Source organism: Cnephaeus nilssonii (assembly GCF_951640355.1).
Source record: "Cnephaeus nilssonii genome assembly, chromosome: 14".
In the NCBI taxonomy this organism is placed as follows: domain Eukaryota; kingdom Metazoa; phylum Chordata; class Mammalia; order Chiroptera; family Vespertilionidae; genus Cnephaeus; species Cnephaeus nilssonii.
Window position 1 is genome coordinate 50,069,784 of NC_137085.1, and position 22,437 is coordinate 50,092,220.

Genomic DNA, 22,437 nt, shown 5'->3' on the forward strand with positions numbered 1-22,437 from the left:
TTCCTGCCCTCCATTCACTCCCTCTCATCTCACCACTACCCCTTCTTTTTTTTAAATCCTCAACTGAGGATATTTTCCATTGATTTTTAGAGAGAGTGGAAGGGAGAAGGAAAGGGAAATATTGATATGAGAGAAACACATCGATTGGTTGCCTCCTGCACAAGCCCCGACCAGGCCCGGGCTTGGCCTGCAACCAAGGTACATGCTCTTGACCGGAATCGAATCTGGGATCCTTTGGTCCAGAGGGTGACACTCTATCCACTGAGCCAAACCAGCTAGGACCCCCTACCCCTTCTTTCTTCCTGGGATAGAGGAGAAGCTGTTTGCAAATAACTATATATTTGATTATTGTTGCATTTTAGAATTCAAGTCTTACTTTAACAAACAAACAAACCAACAAGTAAGTTATATGGTGTCATATTGACCTAAGCATCTTTTCCAACAAAATGTGAGCTCTTGCCCTAGCCGGTTTGGCTCAGTGGATAGAACATTGGCCTGCGAACCAAATGGTCCCAGGTTCGATTCCGGTCAAGGGCATGTACCTTGGTTGCAGGCTCCTCCCTGGTCCGGGCCTTGGTCAGGGCTCATGCAGGAGGCAACCAATCGATGTGTTTCTCTCACAGTGATGTTTCTCTCTGTCTTTTCCTCTGTCTCTTCCACTCTCCCTAAAAATCAACAGAAAAAATATCCTTGGGTGAGGATTAACAGAACAAAAACAAAAAATAAAAAAACAAAAATAAAAAAAATGTGAGATCCTGGGTGGGGGAGAACCTAATTGTCTTGTTCACTGGCACGTCTCCTGTGTCTGACACATAGAAGGTACTCAATAAATTTTTTTTTCTTTTTTTTTTTTTTTATTGATTTCAGACAGGAAGGGAGAGAGAGATAGAAACATCCATGATGAGAGAGAATCATGGATCAGCTGCCTCCAGCAAGTCCCTCACTGGGGATTGAGCCCACAACCCGGGCATGTGCCCATGACCGGAATCGGACCTGGGACCTTTCAGTTTGCAGGCCAACGCTCTATCCACTGAGCCAAACTGGCTAGGGCCAATAAATTTTTCTTAAATGAACAGTCTCCTTCTTGAGTTTCTTTTTTTCTTTAAACACCTACAGTAGAACATTACTTTAGGGATTGGACAGCTTAGTAATATTTAACGATACATTGAATTAGTAACCCATGCTACTAACCCCTACTTTTAACTTACATATTTGATAAATTTAGCCTCATTAATATGTTCTCATTGAAAATGTTAGACTAATTGGGTAGTGGTAAAAGCTGTATCCTTTTGATGGTTTGTATAGAAAAAATACTCTTCAAAGTAATAGTGACTTGTTTCTGGTTTTATTTACTCTACTTAGAGAAAATTGCTTTATAAATAAAAACAAGACTTTATTTTTAAATTTTTTATTTATCAATTTTAGGGAGAGAGAAAGGGAGATAGAGTGCAAGAGAAACATTGACTTGTTGTTCCACTTATTTATGCGTTCATTGATTGATTCTTGTATGTACCCTGACCAGGGATTGAAACCACAACCTTGGGTATGAGGATGATGCTGTAACCAATTGAAATACCTGGTCAGGGCCCCCCAAAATATTTAATTAATACTTTAAAAATTGATTTTAGAGAGAGAAGGAGAGGGAGAGGGAAAGGAAGATATAGGGAGGAAGGGGGATAGAGAGAGAAGGAGAGAGAGTGAGAGAGAGACAAACATTGATTTGTTCTTCTACTTATTTATGCACTCAGTGGTTGTGTATTTATGTGCCCTGCCAGGGGATAGAACCTGCAACCTTGGCGTATCGGAACAAAGCTTTAACCTACTGAGCTACCTGGCCAAGGCCTTTAATTAATACTTTTAAATTTAAGTATTACATAACATTAACTGGGTAAGTTATCTCATTATTTGTAGGCATACTCTGTATATATTGTTAGAAATATTTTTTAAAAAATATTTAAAAAATTGGAAATAATCCCAAAAAAGTATGGTATTAATTTTGTGCTCATGCACTAGCTATTTTTATAGAAAGAAGAGAGTACAATGATAAATGATAGGAATAATTTTTATTGATCAAATTTCACTTAGAGCAGAGCCTGGCTTGGAGATAAACACAACCACATTCACATGCCTGTAGTCCAGACCCTTGCTCAGCACAGAGTTGCCTAAAGCAGCGGTCGCCAACCAGTGGTCCGAACCACTGGTGGTCCGTGAGGTCCGAAAGTTTGGCGACTGCTGCCCTAAAGGAAGCTCATGAGGTCTAGTGTTGGTGATTTTGAAAGTAAATCTTATTCTTTTCCCTGAAATGCTGAGATGTAATGCCTTTACACTAACTGATGGGTAATTGTGGGTAATTAATGTAAACTTACATTAATTAAATACTTTTGATGCCTCTGATAAGCATATTAGGGCTTTGTAAATTCCTTCAGGATGCCTCATATTGCCTTGTTATTGCTCTTTCACTTAAAGCAAACACTACCACCTACATGAACCAGGAGAAACCTCTTCGAATCAAATCCATAACTTTTAGGGAAAAATCAGGTTAATGTAATGCCATGTAGTTAATGGAAAACAAGCATTAGTGCTATTAGCTTTGCACATTACTGTGACAGAGGTAGCAGTTCACAATTTTTTTGGCCTAGCTTCTCTCCCCCCCCCGCCCCCGCCCCATATTTCCCATCTTTCTTTTCAGACCGTTTAATCTTCCTCTTTAGGTAGTGTAGTACTTTGTAGAAGATACATATTATATGATATTTATTTTGCAAAAATACTGTTTTGACTTGAGGATATAGGAAAGTAGCCTTTTTTTTCCCTGTGTGTGTGTGTGTGTGTGTGTGTGTGTGTGATTTCACTTCCACAGGGAGACTTGCAAATAGATTTGTTACTTCTTTGGGTCCACATATGTTCATTTTTGTAGACTTACATTTCAAGGAGTAGGGCTTGACTAGGGTGATGAAGTATGTTGTCTGTCTTTGGTAACTCCATTTAATTTAGTGATGTTGTTCTTTGTGTGCCAGGAATTACGCTAATGACTTTAAGAAATCATCTCAGGTAATCCAGACAACAGATATTTCAGGGAGGTGTTTTTCTGTTCCACTTAAAAAACGGAGGACTCTGAGGGATCTCAGAGGGAAGACTCTCTCCCGCTCCACCCCCACCTCTCTCAAGTCTGTGTTTATATTGGGTGCTTGAGAGGGATGAAGTGGGAGGAGTGGGTGGCTCCAATGCCAGGCCGGTGGTGCTTCACCGGCCTGTAGGTGATGGAGATCTCACCCAGGTAGTGGCCAATCATCTCAGGCTTGACTTCCACCTGGGTGAAGGTCTTGCCATTGTATCCACCCACCTTGGTGCCCACCTCCTCACCACCTCGGGTTTCTCCATAGGCAGCGCCTCTTCCTTGGCTTGCTCAGGCGCTTCAGCGGCGATGCTGGTTCCGCCGCCGCCGCTGCGGGGCGCTGTTCTGCTGCCTCCGTTCCCACACGGGGCCCAGTGGCGGTGGAGGTCCACGCATCTGGACTTGAGTGAGGTCCCTGCCGCTGAACTTGAACGAGGTCCCTGCTTCTGCTCCACTTCCGCCATCTTGTCGGTTCTGCGAAAGGACCACCCACCTCCACGCCTCTCAGTGTGTTGCCTTTATTTTTCTTCCTGGCCCGGCTCTCCCTGGCTGTATCAGAGGAAAGGTGCACTGTCTGGGGAGGACCCCGGCTTTTCCCTGCTTGGACCCTGCGCCCGTCTCTTGTGTGAGTCACTGAGACCCAGGGTTGGAGGCGTCATTGTTGCTCGGGCCTGGGTCACAGGCTGCCCTGGGGTGGCGCCTCCTTCCTTGTTAATATTACAAAATTAACCTGTAAAATAATAGTCATGACTCTTGTCTGTTGCCATGAATAGGATTAAACCTAATGCATAGGACATTTTAAGAAGTTATAAAAACTACTAGAGGCCCGGTGCATGAAATTCGTGCACGGAGGGGGGTTGTCCCTCAGCCCAGCCTGTACCCTCTCCAATCTGGGACCCCTCAAGGGATGTCCGACTCCCCGTTTAGGCCCGATCCCTGGATCGGGCCTAAACGGGCAGTCGGACATCCCTCTCACAATCCAGGACTGCTGGCTCCCAACTGCTCACCTGCCTGCCTTCCTGATTGCCCCTAACCGCTTCTGCCTGCCAGCCTGATCACCCCCTAACCACTCTGCTGCCAGCCTGTTTGCCCCCAACTTCCCTCCTCTGCCGGCCTGGTTACCCCTAACTGCCCTCTCCTGCAGGGTTGATCACCTCCAACTGCCCTCCCTTGCAGGCCTGGTCCTTCTCAACTGCCCTCCCTTGCAGGCCGGGTGCCTCCCAACTGCCCTCTCCTGCTGGCCATCTTGTGGTGGCCATCTTGTGTCCACATGGGGGCAGGATCTTTGACCACATGGGGGCAGCTATATTGTGTGTTGCAGTGATGATCAATCTGCATAGTACTCTTTTATTAGATAGGATAGAGGCCTGGTACAGGGGTGGGGGCCAGCTGGTTTGCCCTGAAGGGTGTCCCTGATCAGGGTGGGGTTCCCTTGGGGCGTGGGGCGGCCTGAGCGAGGGGCCTGTGGTGGTTTGCAGGTGGGCCACGCCCCCTGGCAACGCAAGCGGAGGCCCTGGTATCTGGGATTTATTTTCCTTCTACAATTGAAACTTTGTAGCCTGGAGCAGAGCCAAGCCTGGGGCTCCCTCCGAGGCCCACAGCCATTTGTGTTGGGGTTATAATGGAAACTTTGTTTCCTTAAGCGGATGGGCCCGGCCAGGGTGTGTGGAAAGCTTTGCTTCCCCTGTTGCCGCCGGCAACCCTGGCCTGCTCTCTCAAGCTCCATTCTGCCGCCATTTGTTTGAATTTGTTTACCTTCTATAATTGAAACTTTGTAGCTTGAGTGGAGGCACTGGCAGAAAGCTTGGCTTCCTCTGTTACCTAGGAACCCTTGCTCTCTGTGGCTGTAGCCATCTTGGTTTGGGTTAATTTGCATACTCGCTCTGATTGGATGGTGGGCGTGGCTTGTGGGCGTGGCTTGTGAGTGTGTCAGAGGTATGGTCAATTTGCATATTTGTCTATTATTAGATAGGATTCGTTAGAAAGTTTTAGTCACTCCACTGTTTTGGGACTGTCAGTGATAACAGATTTGATTGCTTGCCTGAGAGAAGTCCAGAGACAATACACTCAAATCTAATATAGCCAATTGTTGTGAGTCCATCCCTTCTCCTTTCCTCCAAATGACTGCTTATTTGTGGGGGCTCCATACACGGTTTATTCATTTGAGGACTAATGCATAAAGCTGCTGGAATTTTCTTTTGCAACATAAAAGAGGACATAGCATCCAGTTGCATGATCTCAGAAATGATTTTCTGATCAGAGACAAAACCCATTTAACAATCATTGAAGTGTAAAAAAAGAAAAAAGTGAATATTTTTTTGGAAGACATGAATCAAAAAGGATTTGAATTAGATGGGTTGTCTTCCTTGTCTTCAGCTCCTATAAGTTATTTCTCTGTCTACCTAATGAAGAAAATTAACTCTACTAAGGAATGTCAAGTGTTGGCACAAACAGGTGACCATTGACTTTTTTTTTTTTTTTAAGGCTTTGTTACTTGTTTTGCTGGCTGCTTGAGTTATCTTTGGGTGGCTTGGTTGCTTTGTGTAATGCACACTTCTGAAAGCTTCTCAATTCTCAGAGGTTTCTGACTGTAAGGAAGCTGAGTAGAGCCCTGGCTGGTGTGGTTCAGTGGTTGGAGCATCAGCCTGTGGACCAAAGGGTTGAGGGTTTGATTCCTGGTCAAGGGCACATACCTGGGTTGCAGGTTCAATTCCTCACCTAGTTGGGCAGGTTCGGGAGGCAACCAATCAATGTGTCTTTCTCACATCAATGTTTTTTTTTTCTTTCCCCTTCCCTTCTCTCTGAAAAATCAATGGAAAAAAATATCCTCTCGTGAGGATTACCCAGAAAAAACACCCCACAAAAAGCTGAGTAGATAGTTTTCCCTTGAAAATTAAACTTTAATCACTGAAAATCTCCTTCAAAATGCTTCAATAGTTTGTTGGAGTTAATTGTGGTAAAACTCTGTAAGCCAATTGTAGTGGAACCCTTTAAGTCACTTTATCTTATTCATGGATGGTATAATTATCATATCAATAAACGATCATTTGGAAATAATACTATTTTTGAAGATTTCCATATAAGGTAATATTGCTTTTTGTGGGCAAAATATTGGTTCTGGAAAATTTTTGTTATAGGCATATAGCTCCTATGAGCATTTATTTTATCACCAATTTTTTGAAGTTGTTATATCTTAGTGTCTTCCTGAAATGGCATTTTTTACGTTTGATTTCTTTATTTAATTTAAAAAAGATATATATTTTTTATTTTTATTTTTAAAAATATATTTTATTGATTTTTTACAGAGAGGAAGAGAGAGGGATAGAGAGTTAGAAACATCGATGAGAGAGAAACATCGATCAGCTGCCTCTTGCACACCCCCTACTGGGGATGTGCCCGCAACCAAGGTACATGCCCTTGACTGGAATCGAACCTGGGACCCTTGAGTCCGCAGGCCGACGCTCTATCCACTGAGCCAAACCAGTTTCGGCTTAAAATATATTTTTATTGATTTCAGAGAGGAAGGGAGAGGGAGAGAGAGATAGAAACTTCAACAATGAGAGAGAATCATTGATCTGCTGCCTCCTGCACACCGCACACTGGAATCAAAATCTGACCATCTGGTTCATAGTCAACACTCAATCACTGAGCAACACTGGCTGGGCTTTTTCTGTTTTATTAATGTTTGATTTTGTTATAAAACATTGCATCTTTGTTCAGTGATTTTTGGTTTTATTTGTTTGTTTCTTTTCTTTTAACCCTTACCATGGATATTTTTTCCATTGATTTTTAGAGAGAGTAGAGGAAGGGGGAGAGACACACAGAGAGAGAAACATCCATGTGAAAGAGACACATTGATTGGTTGCCTCCTGCATGCCCCATTCGGGGCTGGGGATCGAGCCTGCAACTGACCAGAATCGAACCTGAGACCCTTAATTTTTAAATTGTGTTTTAAAGGTGAGTAAAGGTAAGGATAGCTGGGAGAAGTGTTGTTCTGTATGGATATTGGAAGTTCTGTCTGCTATCAGGCATAGAACATTTTCTTGCAAAAGTTGGATCACCATCCAGCAATTATTGTAAAGGGTAAGACTCCTGTTACTTCTTTTCTGTTGGCATCTTCGTGGTGATTGATGAGGGAACATGAATGAAATATGGGGCTGGAGAGCACAACTTGGACTTTGGTGTGAGATAGGTCTGGGGTTGGGTGTCACTCTGTTACCACTTTGTGTTAGTAAATTAATTTCTCTAAGCCTTATTTTCCCTATCGATAAAACAGAAGTGTTAGTACCGGATCTTAGCACAAGGTCTGACATATTATAAAGGCTCAATAAATGGTAGCCGTGATGAGCTCTAATCATGTTGATTATAATTGTGGTAGCTTTCAACCCTTTAGTAACTGAACTTTCAACCTTTTAGTAACTATAGAAAGCAAAGTCAGAAGGTTAGGTTATGCCAGTAAAAAAGGTGAAGGGTTTGTTTAGAATTGTCACCTATCAGAAAACTGTCCCTGGATATTTGAGTCCCATTATTCAGGGGAGATGACTGTAAGCAAAACAGCAAGAGGAAGAGGAAATAAACTAAGGAGGAAAGGGCTACTTCATACTCAGCCTCAGTCAGGGGGAGGGAGTAGAGGACAACATTGTTTTAGGACTGAACTGCCTGAGCATGGCATGGACCTGGGACCTGGAAGGGTTATCCCCTCTGTGCCCTGGGCTTGATAAGACTGCCCTGGATGTCAGACAGCACAGTGACAAAGGTATAGATAGGGGATGGAGCTGAGAACATTGGTTTCTGAATATATTAGTGATGGCTCCAGGGGTTCCAAATGAAATTAGGGAGACTGAGGAAGTGATCTGAGAAATAGTAGTTACCCTTTGAGAAGTGCTGATAATCACTTCTAGTGGACTGATGGACTGAGCATATTTTGGAAAGAAAAATACAGAGACCAGTTCATAGAGAAAACCTAAATCATAGAAATGGATCTAATACAGTTTTACCTACTGACAATTTGAAATGTTAGTCTTATCATTCTTTAGTCCAAGATAGTGTTTATATTACAACCACCAGGATAACATCATTTTAGGTCTATTTTTTGAGCAGACCACCACCCGAAAATATGCTTAGTGGGATTATCCTGTTTTCTTTGGCCTTCAAATTAAATATATATTTTTTAAATTCTTAAAAGACTCTGGTTTTAAATAAAATATTACCTTATAAATAATTAGTGGTAGATCCTTAGTGATCCATAGTTTCTTAATGTTATAGCATAACTGTTTGCAATATCATTTTATATGAAAGAAGAACACTCCTAAAGTTTAAATTAACAATTAATATTTTCAACAAACTGATATGTACTTGAGGGTACACAATGGTGGGCATCTTATTTGGTGGTTTTCAAAGTACACAAAAAAGTATGAGACATCTATATCTTCAAACAATAAAGTTAGCTCCATAACTGAGCAATGGTGGCACTTAACAGAGTGCGTGGCTGAGAACTAGGCAGTCATGTACCAGGTGGGTTAGAAAGGACAATTCATGCGAACGTTTCTGGGTTGCAGTAGGTATTCTCTCCTTCGCAGAACTCAGTGCTTATCAGACAAAAGTGATTTATGCACACGAAACAGCAGCTAGTTATGGAAAGTAGTAGATGATAAATACTACATGAAAAATGTAACAGAAGGGTCTGGTAGAAAGAAGAGGGGTGAGATTGCTGAGGTTTATGATGGTTAAAGAAAGCTTCAGGAGGAGGGGGAATCGGCACAGGATTTGGGAGGTTGGGATTTGAAGCAGAATGGAAGGGGATGGTTGAGGTGAGGAATGAGGTCAAAGCCCGAGTGATTGATAGAATAAGTCATAGTCTAGCCTATTGAGAATGGACTGTTGATATTTAAGGCTAGGGCTGAATTGGAGAGGGGTAGGGTCTTGAAAGCCAGGCAGTAAGGAATAAAGGTTTTTATGCTCCGATAGTAACATGAGGCTATAGCTGCTCAGGAGAGACAGGCAGGGAGTTCAGTTATGATTGTAATCTAGCTGTGGGCAGATCAAGGTTGAAATTGAGGTGATGCTGCCAGGAAATGAATGGGAGGTTTTGGGGCTATAGAGTGGATAAGACTTGTGATGAGAAATCAAGAAGATAGTTCTAGTTTGGAAGGCTAAGGGAAGATGTGAACGGAAATGGGAATGCTAGGAGAGATACCAGCTTAAAGGAGGAAATATGAATTTCATCTTGTGTACATTGAGACTTTTGAAGTGATGGGATACTTACATAGAAACATCTAGGAGGTGGTCAGGGCCATAGAAGCAGGACTCCTCTGACTGAAGTCACTAATGTCTGTAGTGAACACCTCTGCATACAGGCTGGATAGATTTTAAATAGGGAAGCAAATTGACAGGATCTGATTGGGCTCCATGGGCTAGTAAGGGCAAAGCTTGAGGCAGGATTGATTAGCTAACAGGTTGCAATTGTAATGTGTGTGACAGAGAATGGTGACGTGACTAAGATGGTCTCAGTGGGTTTAGAGAAATGTAGGCAGTTTCACAAAACCGCTCTTGAACAAGTGAAAGGTAGAACATGTAAACTTGGGAATGGGTTAAATAAGGGGAATGCCACCACAGCTCCCACATTTTTGGGCAGTTGATTGGATGGGGAACTCTGGAGGAGAAGCAGGAAGATGATGGAAGACAAATTGTTAGAGGGCTACCAAATGGAATTGTTCAATTGCTGGTCATTTTAGAGGTTCAGAGCTCAGGAGACATGTGTGGAATGGACCATCTGGGTTTTGAAGCCTTAAGTGAAGGTGATTCCCTTGGAACAATGTGGAAGCACTGAAACATGGAGCTCCAGGGAGCATAGTGTTAGGTGTGGCACAAGCAGAAGGTAGAAAACCACTGGAAATGAGTGGGGTCATGAAACGGAAGGGAAATGAGTATTAGATAAAGACTGCCCTAGCTGGTTTGGCTCAGTGGATAGAGCATTGGCCTGCGGACTGAAGGGTCCCAGGCTCGATTCCCTGTCAGCGCACATGCCCAGGTTGTGGGCTCAATCCCCAGTAGGGGGCATGCAGGAGGCAGCCGAACAATGATTCTTATCATTGATGTTTCTCTCCCTCTCTCTCCCTCTCCTTTCCTCTCTGAAATCAATAAAAAACATATATATTTTTTAAAAAGACTAAAAAACGTGACAACCTTTGTCTAGGCAGCTATATTGAGAGTGATGAAAGTATGATCCAGATTACACTGAACTCCAGTGTGAATGGGAGGAAAAAATGTGGCAGCCATTGGAAGTAGTGTGTGTAAAGTGAAGAAAAGAAAGCAGATGGATGGTAGCAGGAGGAAAGACTCAGAAAAGTTATTTGTTTGTTATTATATTTACAGGGTGGGGCAAAAGCAGGTTTATAGTTGTTTGTATGGGAACCGATACAGTAATCTATATATATAAAATGCTAAGTGTCCGTCCGACCAGTAGCTATGATGTGCACTGACCACCAGGGGGCAGAGGCTCAATGCAGGAGCTGCCATGATGCACACTGGCCATTTAAAAATAAACCACAGACCTGGTGCCAACAAACTAACACTCGGCTTCCCCCAAGTGGGACACAGGCCCCGCCACCACCCCAGAGTGACACCCTACCAAATCGCAGCCAATGCTGTCAAGACCCCATGGCACAAAATGCGGTCCACAGCCCAGCCCAGCCCAGCCCAGAAGCAGTCACTGTGGGCGCTGGGTAGTGACATCACATAGCAACGCCTGGCTTCTCTCCTTAGTGACTAGCCTCCTTGCAGTTTCTTCAGCCCAGGAACATGACTTGCTTTATAGCCAGTTGCAAACATTTTACAGTTTAACCAAATGTCTGTGAAGTGTTTTCCCATGTCTTTTGATCCTCACAGAAATCCTGGAGTAGGTAGGTAGGAGACTCAGTGGAATCCTGTTTTCTTTTCATTAGCTAGAAAATGGAGATTTAGAAAGTTTAGAATCTTGACACAACTGAAAAGTAGTAAGTAATGGTGGAACTTTAAAATGACTATAGGTTTTCTCACTGTTCAGAATATAGTCAAACACTGCTGCAGTTAAATATTTACTCTTTATTCTCCCTGCATCATCTCTAATAATAGTCTGCTTCGTGTTGATATTTACTGCTGTGTTGCTGACAATTACCTGAAAGAGAAGTTGGGGTGCTTCACTGGGCTGGAAAAAGTTTAGCTAAATCAGAAAGCAGGTCTAATTAAGCAAGCTTATCTATACTAATAAAAGGGTAATAATGCTAATTAGAACGGGAGACTTCCCGACATCCTTCCGCACAAAGCCATGGTGATGGGGTTGAGGCAGAGGCAGCTAGGGGCGATCAGGCCGGCAGCGGGGACAGTTGGGGGCGAGCAGGCTGGCGGGGGGGGGGGGGGGAGGGCAGGCAAGAAGGCTGGCGGGCAGAGTGGTTAGGGGCGATCAGGCAAGCAGGCAGGTGAGTGGTTAGGAGCCACCGGTCCGCAGTCAGACATCTCCCCAGGGGTCCCAGATTGGAGAGGGTGCAGGCCGGACTGAGGGACAACCCCCCCCCCCCCCCACGAATTTCGTGCACTGGGCCACTAGTCTATCCTATCTAATAAAAGAGTAATATGCAAATTAAGCACCACTCTGCTACATCCACAAGCCATGCCCACCAGCCAATCAGGAGCAAGTATGCAAATTAACCCAACCAAAATGGCTGTGGCCACGGAGAGAGCAGGAGGGAGGCTTGGGTTTCCCCAGAGATGGAGGAAGCCAAGCTTTCCACACACCCTGGCCGGCCCAGGCCTCTGCTTAAGGCTACAAAGTTTCAATTATAGAAGATAAATAAATCCCAACAAAAATGGCGGCAGCCACAGAGCTGGAGAGAGCAGGAGGCTAGGGTTGCCCCCGGTGATGGAGGAAGCCAAGTTTTTGCAGTCCTGGCCTGCTTTGGCCTCCGCTTAAGGCTACAAAGTTTCAACTATACAAGATAAATAAATCCCAACAAAAATGGCTGCTGCCACAGAGCGAGCAGAAGGCTTGGCTCCGCTCCAGGCTACAAAGTTTCAATTATAGAAGATAAATAAATCCCAGATACCAGGGCCTCCACTTGGGTCGCTGGGGGGCGTGGCTGGCCTGCAAACCACCACAGGCCTCTTGCCCAGGCCACCCCACACCCCAAGGGAACCCCCACCCTTATCTGGGACACCCTTCAGGGCAAACCAGCCAGCCCCCACCCATGCACCAGGCCTCTATCCTATATAATAAGAGTAATATGCAAATTGACCATCACTCCAACACACAAGATGGCTGCCCCCAGGTGGTCAAAGATCCTCCCCCATGTGGGCACAAGATGGTCACCATAAGATGGCCAGCAGGGGAAGGCAGTTGGGAGGGACCAGGCCGGCAAGGGAGGGCAGTTGTGGGCAATCAAGCCAGCAGGGGAGGGCAGTTGGGAGGGACCAGGCCTGCAAGGGAGGGCAGTTGGGGGTGACCAGGCTGGCAGAGGAGGGAAGTTGGGGGCAAACAGGCTGGCAGGGGAGCAGTTAGACATCAATCAGGCTGGCAGGGGAGTGGTTAGGGACAATCAGGAAGGCAGGAAGGCGAGCGGTTGGGAGCCAGCAGTCCTGGATTGTGAGAGGGCAGTCGGACATCCCTCGAGGGGTCCCAGATTGGAGAGGGTGCAGGCTGAGCTGAGGGACACCCCCCTCCGGGCACAAATTTCGTGCACTGGGCCTCTAGTATATATATAAAAGGCTAAGTTGGCTCGCACGTGCACGATATATATAAAGTTCTCGCCAATCGCACGCGTGTGTTTCGATCTGTCATTGTTAGTTGTGAATTTGGTTGATACTTCTATTATAGAGAAAGGGCGAATAGTGATATTAAAATATTTCTTCTAACTCTAACCAGTTTGGCTCAGTGTATAGAGCGTCAGCCTTCAGACTGAAAGATGCCCAGGTCAAGGGCATGTACTTTGGTTGCGGGCACATCCCCAGTAGGAGGTGTGCAGGAGGCAGCTGATAGATTTTTCTCTCTCATCGATGCTTCTAACTCTCTATCCCTCTTCCTTCCTCTCTGTAAAAAATCAATAAAATATATTTAAAAATTCTTCTAATTAATTTCCTTTCAATGTGCATGAATCCGTGCACTGGGACACTAGTTAATAAATAATAGTACAAGAGTAAATTCTGTTTTGCATACTCACAATTATAAACCCACTTTTGCCCCACCCTGTATTTAGGCAGAAGAGCTAATCATGTCCAAATGCTGGTGGCAAAGTGTCACAGGGGTGGGCAGGCAGTCAGTATTTTTATGCTATAATTTAAAAAATATATTGAGAATTGCTTAATGTTTCCATGAAGAAATGAACAAAACTTTGGATGTCATTACAGAAGCAAGATTTCAAACTTTTTGAAAGCATACTAGTAATTTAGGTTTTTTAAAGGGCTTTTTTGCCCTTAATTCAGAGCAACCTTTTCCTGGTTGACTTTTATTTATTACTAATTTTTTCTTTTTATTAAATAATTAGATTATAATTTCCAGTGCTGGCTGCAACAATCATAGGAATTAAATTTTTAGGGCAGTTATATTAGGATATTGGATCCCCCCACCCCATGCCATTTAATTGGAAATTAAGCATCCCAAGTCTGTGGATTGTATGCATTACAGCCCTGGGTACTATCCAGGAGGAATGAAGAGAAGGCAGGGCAAAATGGGGAGACCATGCTAAAAAATGTGGAGTCCTGTGAGATGCTTAAATCTTGGGATAGAGAAAGTTTTGATTGAAATAGACATTTGAACTGATCAGGAAGTTGAGGCAGTGTATGAGTGTGTGTATGTATGTTATGGGGGAGGTGACCCCCCTGTCTGGGGCACATATATGTTTTTTCTTTTCTGGGTATATATGGTGATATAAGCCAAGGATTAAAAAGTAGTATGAAGTGACTGTAAATATACACTGAGTGATTGTCATTTATTTATGCTGAAATTTTATCTTCCTAATTCAGTTGGAATAATTTCATTAGCGGTGCCTTTAGGAAACAGGATATATGCTTGAATTTTCTTTCAGAGAATTGCCTAGTTACATCGGATCCAATTAAGGTTTGCATATGTTATCAGTGGCTTTAAATGCAACCAAGTGTGGTGTTCAGTAAAATTAGAAAAGTTATTTTAGTAAAAAGTAACTTGAACTTAAAAGTAACTTGGGCTAGTAAACAGCAAATGTAGGCCTTGGGAATAACATATTTTTACTTAACACATGAAATGATCATTTAACTTCATTTTTAATATCCTTAATTTTCCTCATTAGACTGCCTATAAAATTTAGTATTTGTATAATATATTATGAGATCATTGTTTTAAAATTTGTTATTAAGTTTACAGAAAATAAATTCAGGTATTTCACTTTTGAAAACACCAGGAAATAGAAATGAATATTTCTGTTCTTCAAGGGTGAAAAATTATTTGTCTATAATCAAGATTTTAAAAGTCACATAATCATGAAATGAATAATAGCTGCCTTTTTATGGCTGATGATTTTTTAAAAATTTAAAGTCTATTCAAAAGTACAATAGAAAGGTTTGGTAAAAATCTAAATGTTGCTGTAGTAATTTTGTGTTCTATCCTGCTTGTCAATAAGAACATTTTAAAAGGTTAAAAAACACCTAGCAAATCTAGGTTTTCTTAAAAAATAAAGGCCAGCTAACCAACCACAAAACTAAAACATACAACCCAAAATAGCCCTGGATTTTTGGGGTGCTGTGAGTGTTTGGAGAGAGGTCTAGTCTCCGTGCTGTGGCTAGCTGCCTCCTGACTAAGCAGTTTCCTGCTCTTTATTCCCTAATCTTTAAAATGTGGTTGGGATGGTGAGCCTGGCATTGAAATAAGTGACCTAAGAGTTTATTTTTCTTCTATCCTTTGTCCAAGGGATATGACTCTGTGATTGTTTTTCTGATCTCTACTCAGTTCATCTAAGTATATTTTGTTATTGAATTTTTTTTTACATGACATTATTTAGGAGTAGATATGTTTAGGAAGTAGCTGAACAGTTATAAACCTAAAATCTTCATTTATGTTTAAAATTTTAGGTATGCAATACCCCCGGAGCATGGGAAACGACTTGAACGACTAGCTCAAGGTAAACTTGCTTTCTGTGCTTCTCATCCAGATAGGTTCATAGTTTTTGAGGGTTTCTTACAGTATAGAATCTCAATGAATTAATTTTATTTTTTTTAAGTTATTAGCTTTTAAATGTTTCTCTAATTGGATAATTTTAACTTTTTTTCACATTAATGTATGCATAGTTTTCCTGGTTGCATAATATTCATGGTTATTTTACTTGGCTGCTTAGTATTTCATCAAGTGACTGCATGTAACTATCTTGGTTATTTCCAATATTTTTCTCTTTTATATAATGTATTAACTTCATTGTGTCGATAATATTTTTCCTTCTTTTAAGTTGCCACATCTAAGGGTGCAGGTGTGTTATGAATACTTTTTATGTTGCTGGATCATTTCACCAACAGAGACTTCTGACTCCCAGTTCTCATTTGGCACTGTTAGCCTGGGACTGCCCTTATGGAAACACTAGAGGCCCGGTGCATGAAATTTGTGCACTCGGAGGGGGGGGGGTGTCCCCCAACCTGGCCTGTGTCCTGTCACAGTGCGGGAGCCCCGCGATCGATCGCCCCAAAGAGGTAGGCCCCGCCCACCCATCCGGGGCTCCTTGATGGATTGTCCCAAAGAGGTAGGCCGGAGCTGGGGGTCCTGCCTCCCCCCTGCACGGAGCTTGGAGGTGGGACCCCCAGGATCCCCAGGCAGGCCTCACCATGCGGAGCTGGGGGATACCCAGGCAGGCCTCACTGGACCCCCAGGCAGGCCTCGCCTCGTAGAACCAGGGGACCCACCTCCTCCCGGCTCTTCCTGGGCTCCCAGGCAGGCTCTGTGCCACACACGCAGTGTCAAGCCCAGCCCCACCCACCCGCGCCCGCGCCCACTGTGCGCGCAGTTATCTTGATGACCACTTAGGCTTTTATTAGTAAGTAGGATGAAGATGAATGGTCCCAGGTTACTGAATGAGTGTGAGAATGTATGTCTTCTTAGACTGGCAAATTTAAACATTCTTTACTTGAACTTGAATTATCATTATCTTATCATTATCTTTTGGCTTTATCCATAGTTATTTCTGGGAAGCCGATTGATGATTTTACTTTGTGTTCACTTGTGTTTGCAGATAGTACCTTCCCTTTTTTCTTCTCTGTCTGAAAGATATACCAGGCAACCTTGCCCTCATCTGCTTACACAGGGAGAATAATCAGATTCACCTCCTGCCAGCCTCATTCTCTGTTTTGCTAGCCACCCTTACAAAGGCTGAGAGTGACTTATTTCCAGGGGAAAGTAAAATTTACTGAGCAACAACTAAACAGAAGATGTTCGGTCTTTATTCAGGATTAAATCCTCAGCGAATATTGCCCCTTTAGTCAGGTACTAATCTAAGTTTCATTGGAATGTTAAGTTTGCCTTCTAGTATGAAAGGAATTTCGTTCCTGCTGTATGTAGCCTTCTTTTAATAACAAAATGTGCATACTGAGGAACTCCATTCTTTGACTTGACAGTTCTGAAGAGAAATTGTTAATAACATCTGAAAATTACTTTCCTCCAAATTATAAGAGCATTAGAAAGAACAGTAACATGTCACATTTGTAAGAAACATTATTATAATTTTGGCAAGTAACAAGTATAAAGTCTTAGTGTTTTTATAATGTAATACATTATAGTAATAATAGCAACGTAGTTGTAACCTTGAACTTTGTTGAGGACTATTTTCATGAATGCTAAGGTAGATGGATTCTGGATAACAGGTTATGTAGAGCACGGCTTAGAAAATGATTCCTGTAATCCTTAAATTCATAGGCAGTGAACTTTGTGCTAAATCTGCATGCAGAACTATCCTCTTCTCTGTAGTAATTACCCCACTATTTTCTATTTGCACCCTGAGAATTTTAAAGTGGAGCCAGTGTAAACTTTTCAGTATAGAGTCATACTGAAATTTTGGCTAGAATCTGTCTGTCACCACTTTGACATGTTCTATCTGAAAATGACATTCCAGGAAAATAGGTGCCATTTCTTTAATCAGTAAGAGGTTAATAAACTTGAAGGATGAACAAGAATTTTAAACTCAGCTGCATGTTTATTCAAACCTGTTTTGCAGCATTATTTTTAGAAATGACACAGGGAAAAGACCCTGTAAGATAGTGGAGGATTCCCATCCGCTGACTACATGCCAGCCAAATTAATTGAATTCTGCTAAGTAATTAAAATGATAAAGTAACAGTAAATGTGATGGCGCATTGCAGGATGGCTAGGTCAAGGCAGCACTTGATACACAAAGTGAAAAGTGGCCTTGGATGTTTTCCATTATCTTGTCTCCATATCATAATTATCACACTTGCCTTTTATGCATGAATGCTTTCATCTTCGGTTCCTGTTGAAATCTTGATTGACTGTGGCACCTACAAATATTTAATCTGAAAGACATTAGGCCTGCACCTAATAAAGCCAGGAGTTTGATTTTGCTCTTTAGCCGCTTTCTCATTTATACAGGTTCTTTTTTTCTCAATATTATGTAGACATAAATGTAATAAAAAATCTCCAGTGAATTGTTGCAATTTTTATACTTGCTATGTTCGCCTGTAATGCTATTGCATTCTTTCTAATTTTTGGTTTGATACAATTGAATGGAAAGTATAAAGTAGAATAGAGGTATAATGTTAAATCATAAATGACAGTTTTGAAGATTTCAGTTTTTTAGAATGTCTAAATCTCATCCATTTTAGAAAGGAGAGAATATCTGTGCTCTTCTATTAAGTTAAGCAAAGTATGGATTAAAGACAATTGGGAATGGCTAAAATCTTTTGTGCAGGACTGAATTCCATTGATTTTTTTTATTGTGAGTAACATGCCTATATTAAAGAAAAATTAAAGATGACTTACTTTGGTCAAAATTTTGGTTACTGGGGAGAGAATATGTGAGTTAGGACTTTGTACAGCTGATTTTAGAAGTGTGAATGATCAGCAGGAATCATGTTTTAAATTACAGGATGTTAGAAATGAATAAATTATTATTCATTTTAGGTCCTTACTAGAGGCCCAGTACATGAAATTTGTGCACGGGGGTGTGTCCCTCAGCCCAGCCTGCACCCTCTCCAATCTGGGACCCCTCAAGGGATGTCTGACTGCCTGTTTAGGCCCGATCCCAGAATGCCGGGATCGGGCCTAAACGGGCAGTCGGACATCCCTCTCACAATCCGGGACTGCTGGCTCCCAACTGCTTGCCTGCCTGCTTTCCTGATTGCCCCTAACCGCTTCTGCATGCCAGCCTGATCACCCCTAACTACTCCCCTGCCAGCCTGATTGATGCCTAACTGCTCCCCTGCCAGTCTGATTGCCCCTAACTGCCCTCTTCTGTCAGCCTGGTCACCCCTATCTGCCCTCCCCTGCAGGCTTGATTGCCCCCAGCTGCCCTTCCTTGCAGGCCTGGTTCCTCCCAACTGCCCTCCCCTGCTGGCCATCTTGTGGTGGCCATCTTGTGTCCAATGGGGGCAGCCATCTTTGATCACATGGGGGCAGCCATCTTGTGTGTTGGAGTGATGGTCAATTTGCATATTACTCTTTTATTAGATAGGATGTTTACTTGCAACAAGTGTTTTAGTTTTGACTTTATTAAAAGAACAAATTTCAGCAAAATAGAACAAAAGAATCATTATTAGGAAGGATTAATTTAGTTCATGGTTTTTTTAAATAGTTACCTTTGGGGTGTGTATGTTTATGTGTTTAAATGACTAGGAATCTTGACTGTAGGCCTGTGGAGCAGATTCTTAGTCTAATGTGCAGGGGATCCTTATCCCAGGAGGTGGACCAGCATCTGTGGTGGGATGTAGGCGGTCCGTGGATTCTCTGAAATTATATTCAAAATTGGGCATATCTGTGCATTTCTGGGATGCAGTCATCAAATCCCTTAAAAAAGGGTTTGTTCCAAAAGAGATGCTATCAAGAGATTAGAAGAGCAGCAATAATGAAGTCATTTTTAATTCTATGAACATATTTGAAATTTACCTGTTCTCATACCTCTGTGTTGGAATTAGGAAAATGTACTTTTGCAAGTTCTCAAATTGGTAAATACATTATTTTCTAAGCTTGATTTAGATGATAGTCTGAAAATATTATATTAAAATTTGTGGTTTTGAAAGGTGAATAAATAAAATACCTGATTATAAACAATCAATTTTAAGGGTCCCCTTAAGCCATAAAAAATGAAGAAGTCCAGTGATATATCATCTGCCCTCGTGCCTATTTCATGGCTCAACAATGTGTGGTGTGTCATGGTGTTTTTTTTTTTCATCTTGCTGTCAGTTGAGTTGCATTAAGAATGGTGAGACAATCCCTAAACTTAATTTCCTCATCATTTGATTTTAGAGACTTTCTTTTATAACTTTTTTCTTTCTTTTAGACCAAGCAACAAGCTTGGTTGCTTTTCCTCATCATTTGATTTTAGATGTCATTGTCTGTGTTTAGATTTCTGAATATTTTTAGTCAGCCATGTTTCTTTCTCTGTAGGATTTTGGACGTTGGATGGTAATATATAACATACATACACCACGCTAGTAGAATTTGAATGTGGGATGAAATACAGTTCTGAGAAGTGACAATAGGGAGTGGGGAGGAAGAACTCTGGAAGGGAATGCCAGCTAGCAGGGAGGAGTTACCTTGGAAGAAATGGAGAATTCTTTGATTCTGCAGGGTGAAGCTGGCCTAGGGAAATCCTGCTTAGTTTGACTGTGACCTGTCTGAGCCCCAAGTGCATAGCCTGGAGAGTCCTGGTGACCTGTGTATGTGTGGTTCATCTGTCCATTCAAGTAGGGGGAAAGCAGGAACTGAAGCAAAGTAACCTCAGGATGCAGTAAAAACCATATATAATGGCCCACATACCTGTTACATTGGGTGGAACCAACATCCTTCTCAATACCAAGATCAGTATGGACTCCTCCTGGCCGTCCTCCTACAGAGCTCAATGGGGCTGTATCTCTACCAGTAGAGATGTTGATGGATTATGGACACTTGGAGCTGAGTGAAGCCTGCAGTATGGTAATTTTCTACCAGGCCTGAGTGATTAGTTGTTCCATGAATGGGAGGAAGCACGGAGAGGCCAACTATAGCTTCAACACTTAATGTTGACCTCTTATGTAGGAATGTGGGTAAAAATGACCAGGCTTCTTCCCACATAATGTAGCTCATTGGTTTATTCCATTAATAAGCTTTCATGTGTAGATGCTATCTAAAAAGCATTCCTCGAGGAAAAAAGATGGCGACCGGCAGGAAGGTAGGGAGAGAGAGAGTGTGAGTGAGGAACCCATAGAGGAGAGTGTAGATGTGTGTGGTGTGTGTGTGTGTATGAGATAGGGTCAGTTAGATTCTGCAGGCCTTCCAAGGGGCTCCCGAACAGGGCAGCCCTAGACGGCGGAGCCCCGCGCACAAAGCGGACACTTCTCGGCGGCTGGTGCGGACGCAGAGACCACGCCATCTTGAGAAACAGAGCTGCCTGAGACTCAGATCCTGGCTTCTGACACAAACCAGGACCCTGCAGCCACCGGGGACAGAGAACTGCTATCACAGCTTCAGACAAACAAACAACAAGAATCCAGACTTCCCGGCAGATTTCCGTGAGTCAAAGAGCCTATCCCCCTCCTCGCAGGCGCTGATAGCGCCATAGTAACTGATAGACCTGCCCCTCCCCCAAGCTGCTGAGCGCCCACAGCGCGCGGAAAGCGCCATAGTAACTGATAGACGCGCCCTTCACCCTAGCTGCTCACAGGAGCGCGCACAGCGCGCACAGACAGCGCCATAGTAACTGATAGACCCGCCCCCGGCCCAAGCTGCCGAGCTTTGCGCAGGGACGCGCTCCCTCTTAGGGAATTTGGCGCGCGCTCGCGCACGGGACAGAAGCAGCTCCCCGTCAGGGAAATCTGTCAGTGCGCACAGAGGGCTCCCCTTCGGGGAATTTGGGGGAATTTGGCTCGCGGGTCACAGCTCCCCCTTCGGAGATTCTTAAGAGCCTGCACAGAGGGGCTTCCCTTTGGGGAATTTGGCGCGCAGGACGGACTCCGCCCCCCTTCTGGGACTTTGGAAGAGTGCACTGAGCCGGCTCACCTTCAGGTTTTTAAGAAAGTGCGCTCTAGCCGGTTTGGCTCAGCAGAGAGAGCACACACAGGACGCAGCTCCACTTCAGGGAATTTGGCACGCCGGACACAGCTGCCTGGGATCCCTGACTCACAGCGCATTCACACTAAGAGCCAGCGACCCCAATTGTTGGTGCGTGCACACACAGGGACCCTGATTCTCAACGAGAAACCGCACAAGGCAACAGAGACTTTGACACTCGAGTCTTGGTGCAGACACAGGGAAACTCTGACTCCTGGCACATGCTAAGGATCTCATTCTCAGCACATACCAACAGTGTGGTGCAGACAGGGCCCCTGATTCTAAATGTGCACACGAGACCACACAGAACACTGGGGACACTGATCCTGGGCAAGTCTGGTTCCCACCAACCAAAGACAGCCACACATCCTAGTGTCAGAGCACTTCAGTGAAACTAGGGTGGAGCGAAGTCCCCACAGCACACGGCCCAGGTCCACGCAAACAGAAGCTTGAGCTTTCTGGTAATAGCCAGAATGGGGAAACGAAATAACTCACAGAGGAAAGAAAATGTGGAGTCGCCAAGAAAGGAAATTAGTGAAAATGAAGCTTGCAACATGACCGAAAAGGAATTCAGAGTAATGGTCATGGAATTTATACATCGGATGGATGAGAAAATCAACAACTTATGCAAGAATCAGGAAGAAATGAAAAGTGATATAGCTACAATCAAAAACACCATGGAAAGTTTCAACAGTAGATTACAAGAAGCAGAGGACCGAATTAGTGAGTTAGAAGATCAGGTACAGAAACAAGCTCAAGCTGAACAGCAATTGGAGAAAAAAATTAAAAAGCAGGAGGAAAGCCTAAGGGAACTTCGGGACAACATGAAACGAAGTAACATGCGTATAATAGGGCTGCCAGAAGGACAAGAAGAGCAGCAGGGATTAGAAAATCTATTTGAAGAAATAATGACAGAAAACTTCCCGGATATGGGAAAGATAAAAGTTACGCAAGTAAAGAGAGTCCCAAGCAGGATCAACCCCAAAAGACCCACGCCAAGACATGTCATAATTTCAATGGCAAATATAAATGATAAAGAGAGAATCCTAAAGGCGGCAAGAGAGAGACAGAGAGTTACCTACAA

General features: G+C 43.2%; 1 protein-coding gene across 5 annotated transcripts in view; it reads left to right on the forward strand.

The window, feature by feature from the left end:
- KDM4C (lysine demethylase 4C) overlaps nt 1-22,437 on the forward strand; it is a 332,885-nt gene that overhangs the window by 70,901 nt on the left and 239,547 nt on the right. For all 5 annotated transcript variants that reach the window (XM_079790592.1, XM_079790594.1, XM_079790590.1 and 2 more), the window contains exon 6: nt 15,185-15,234. In XM_079790592.1, the coding sequence (XP_079646718.1) occupies nt 15,185-15,234 (50 nt within the window). The remainder of the gene's footprint in view (nt 1-15,184; nt 15,235-22,437) is intronic.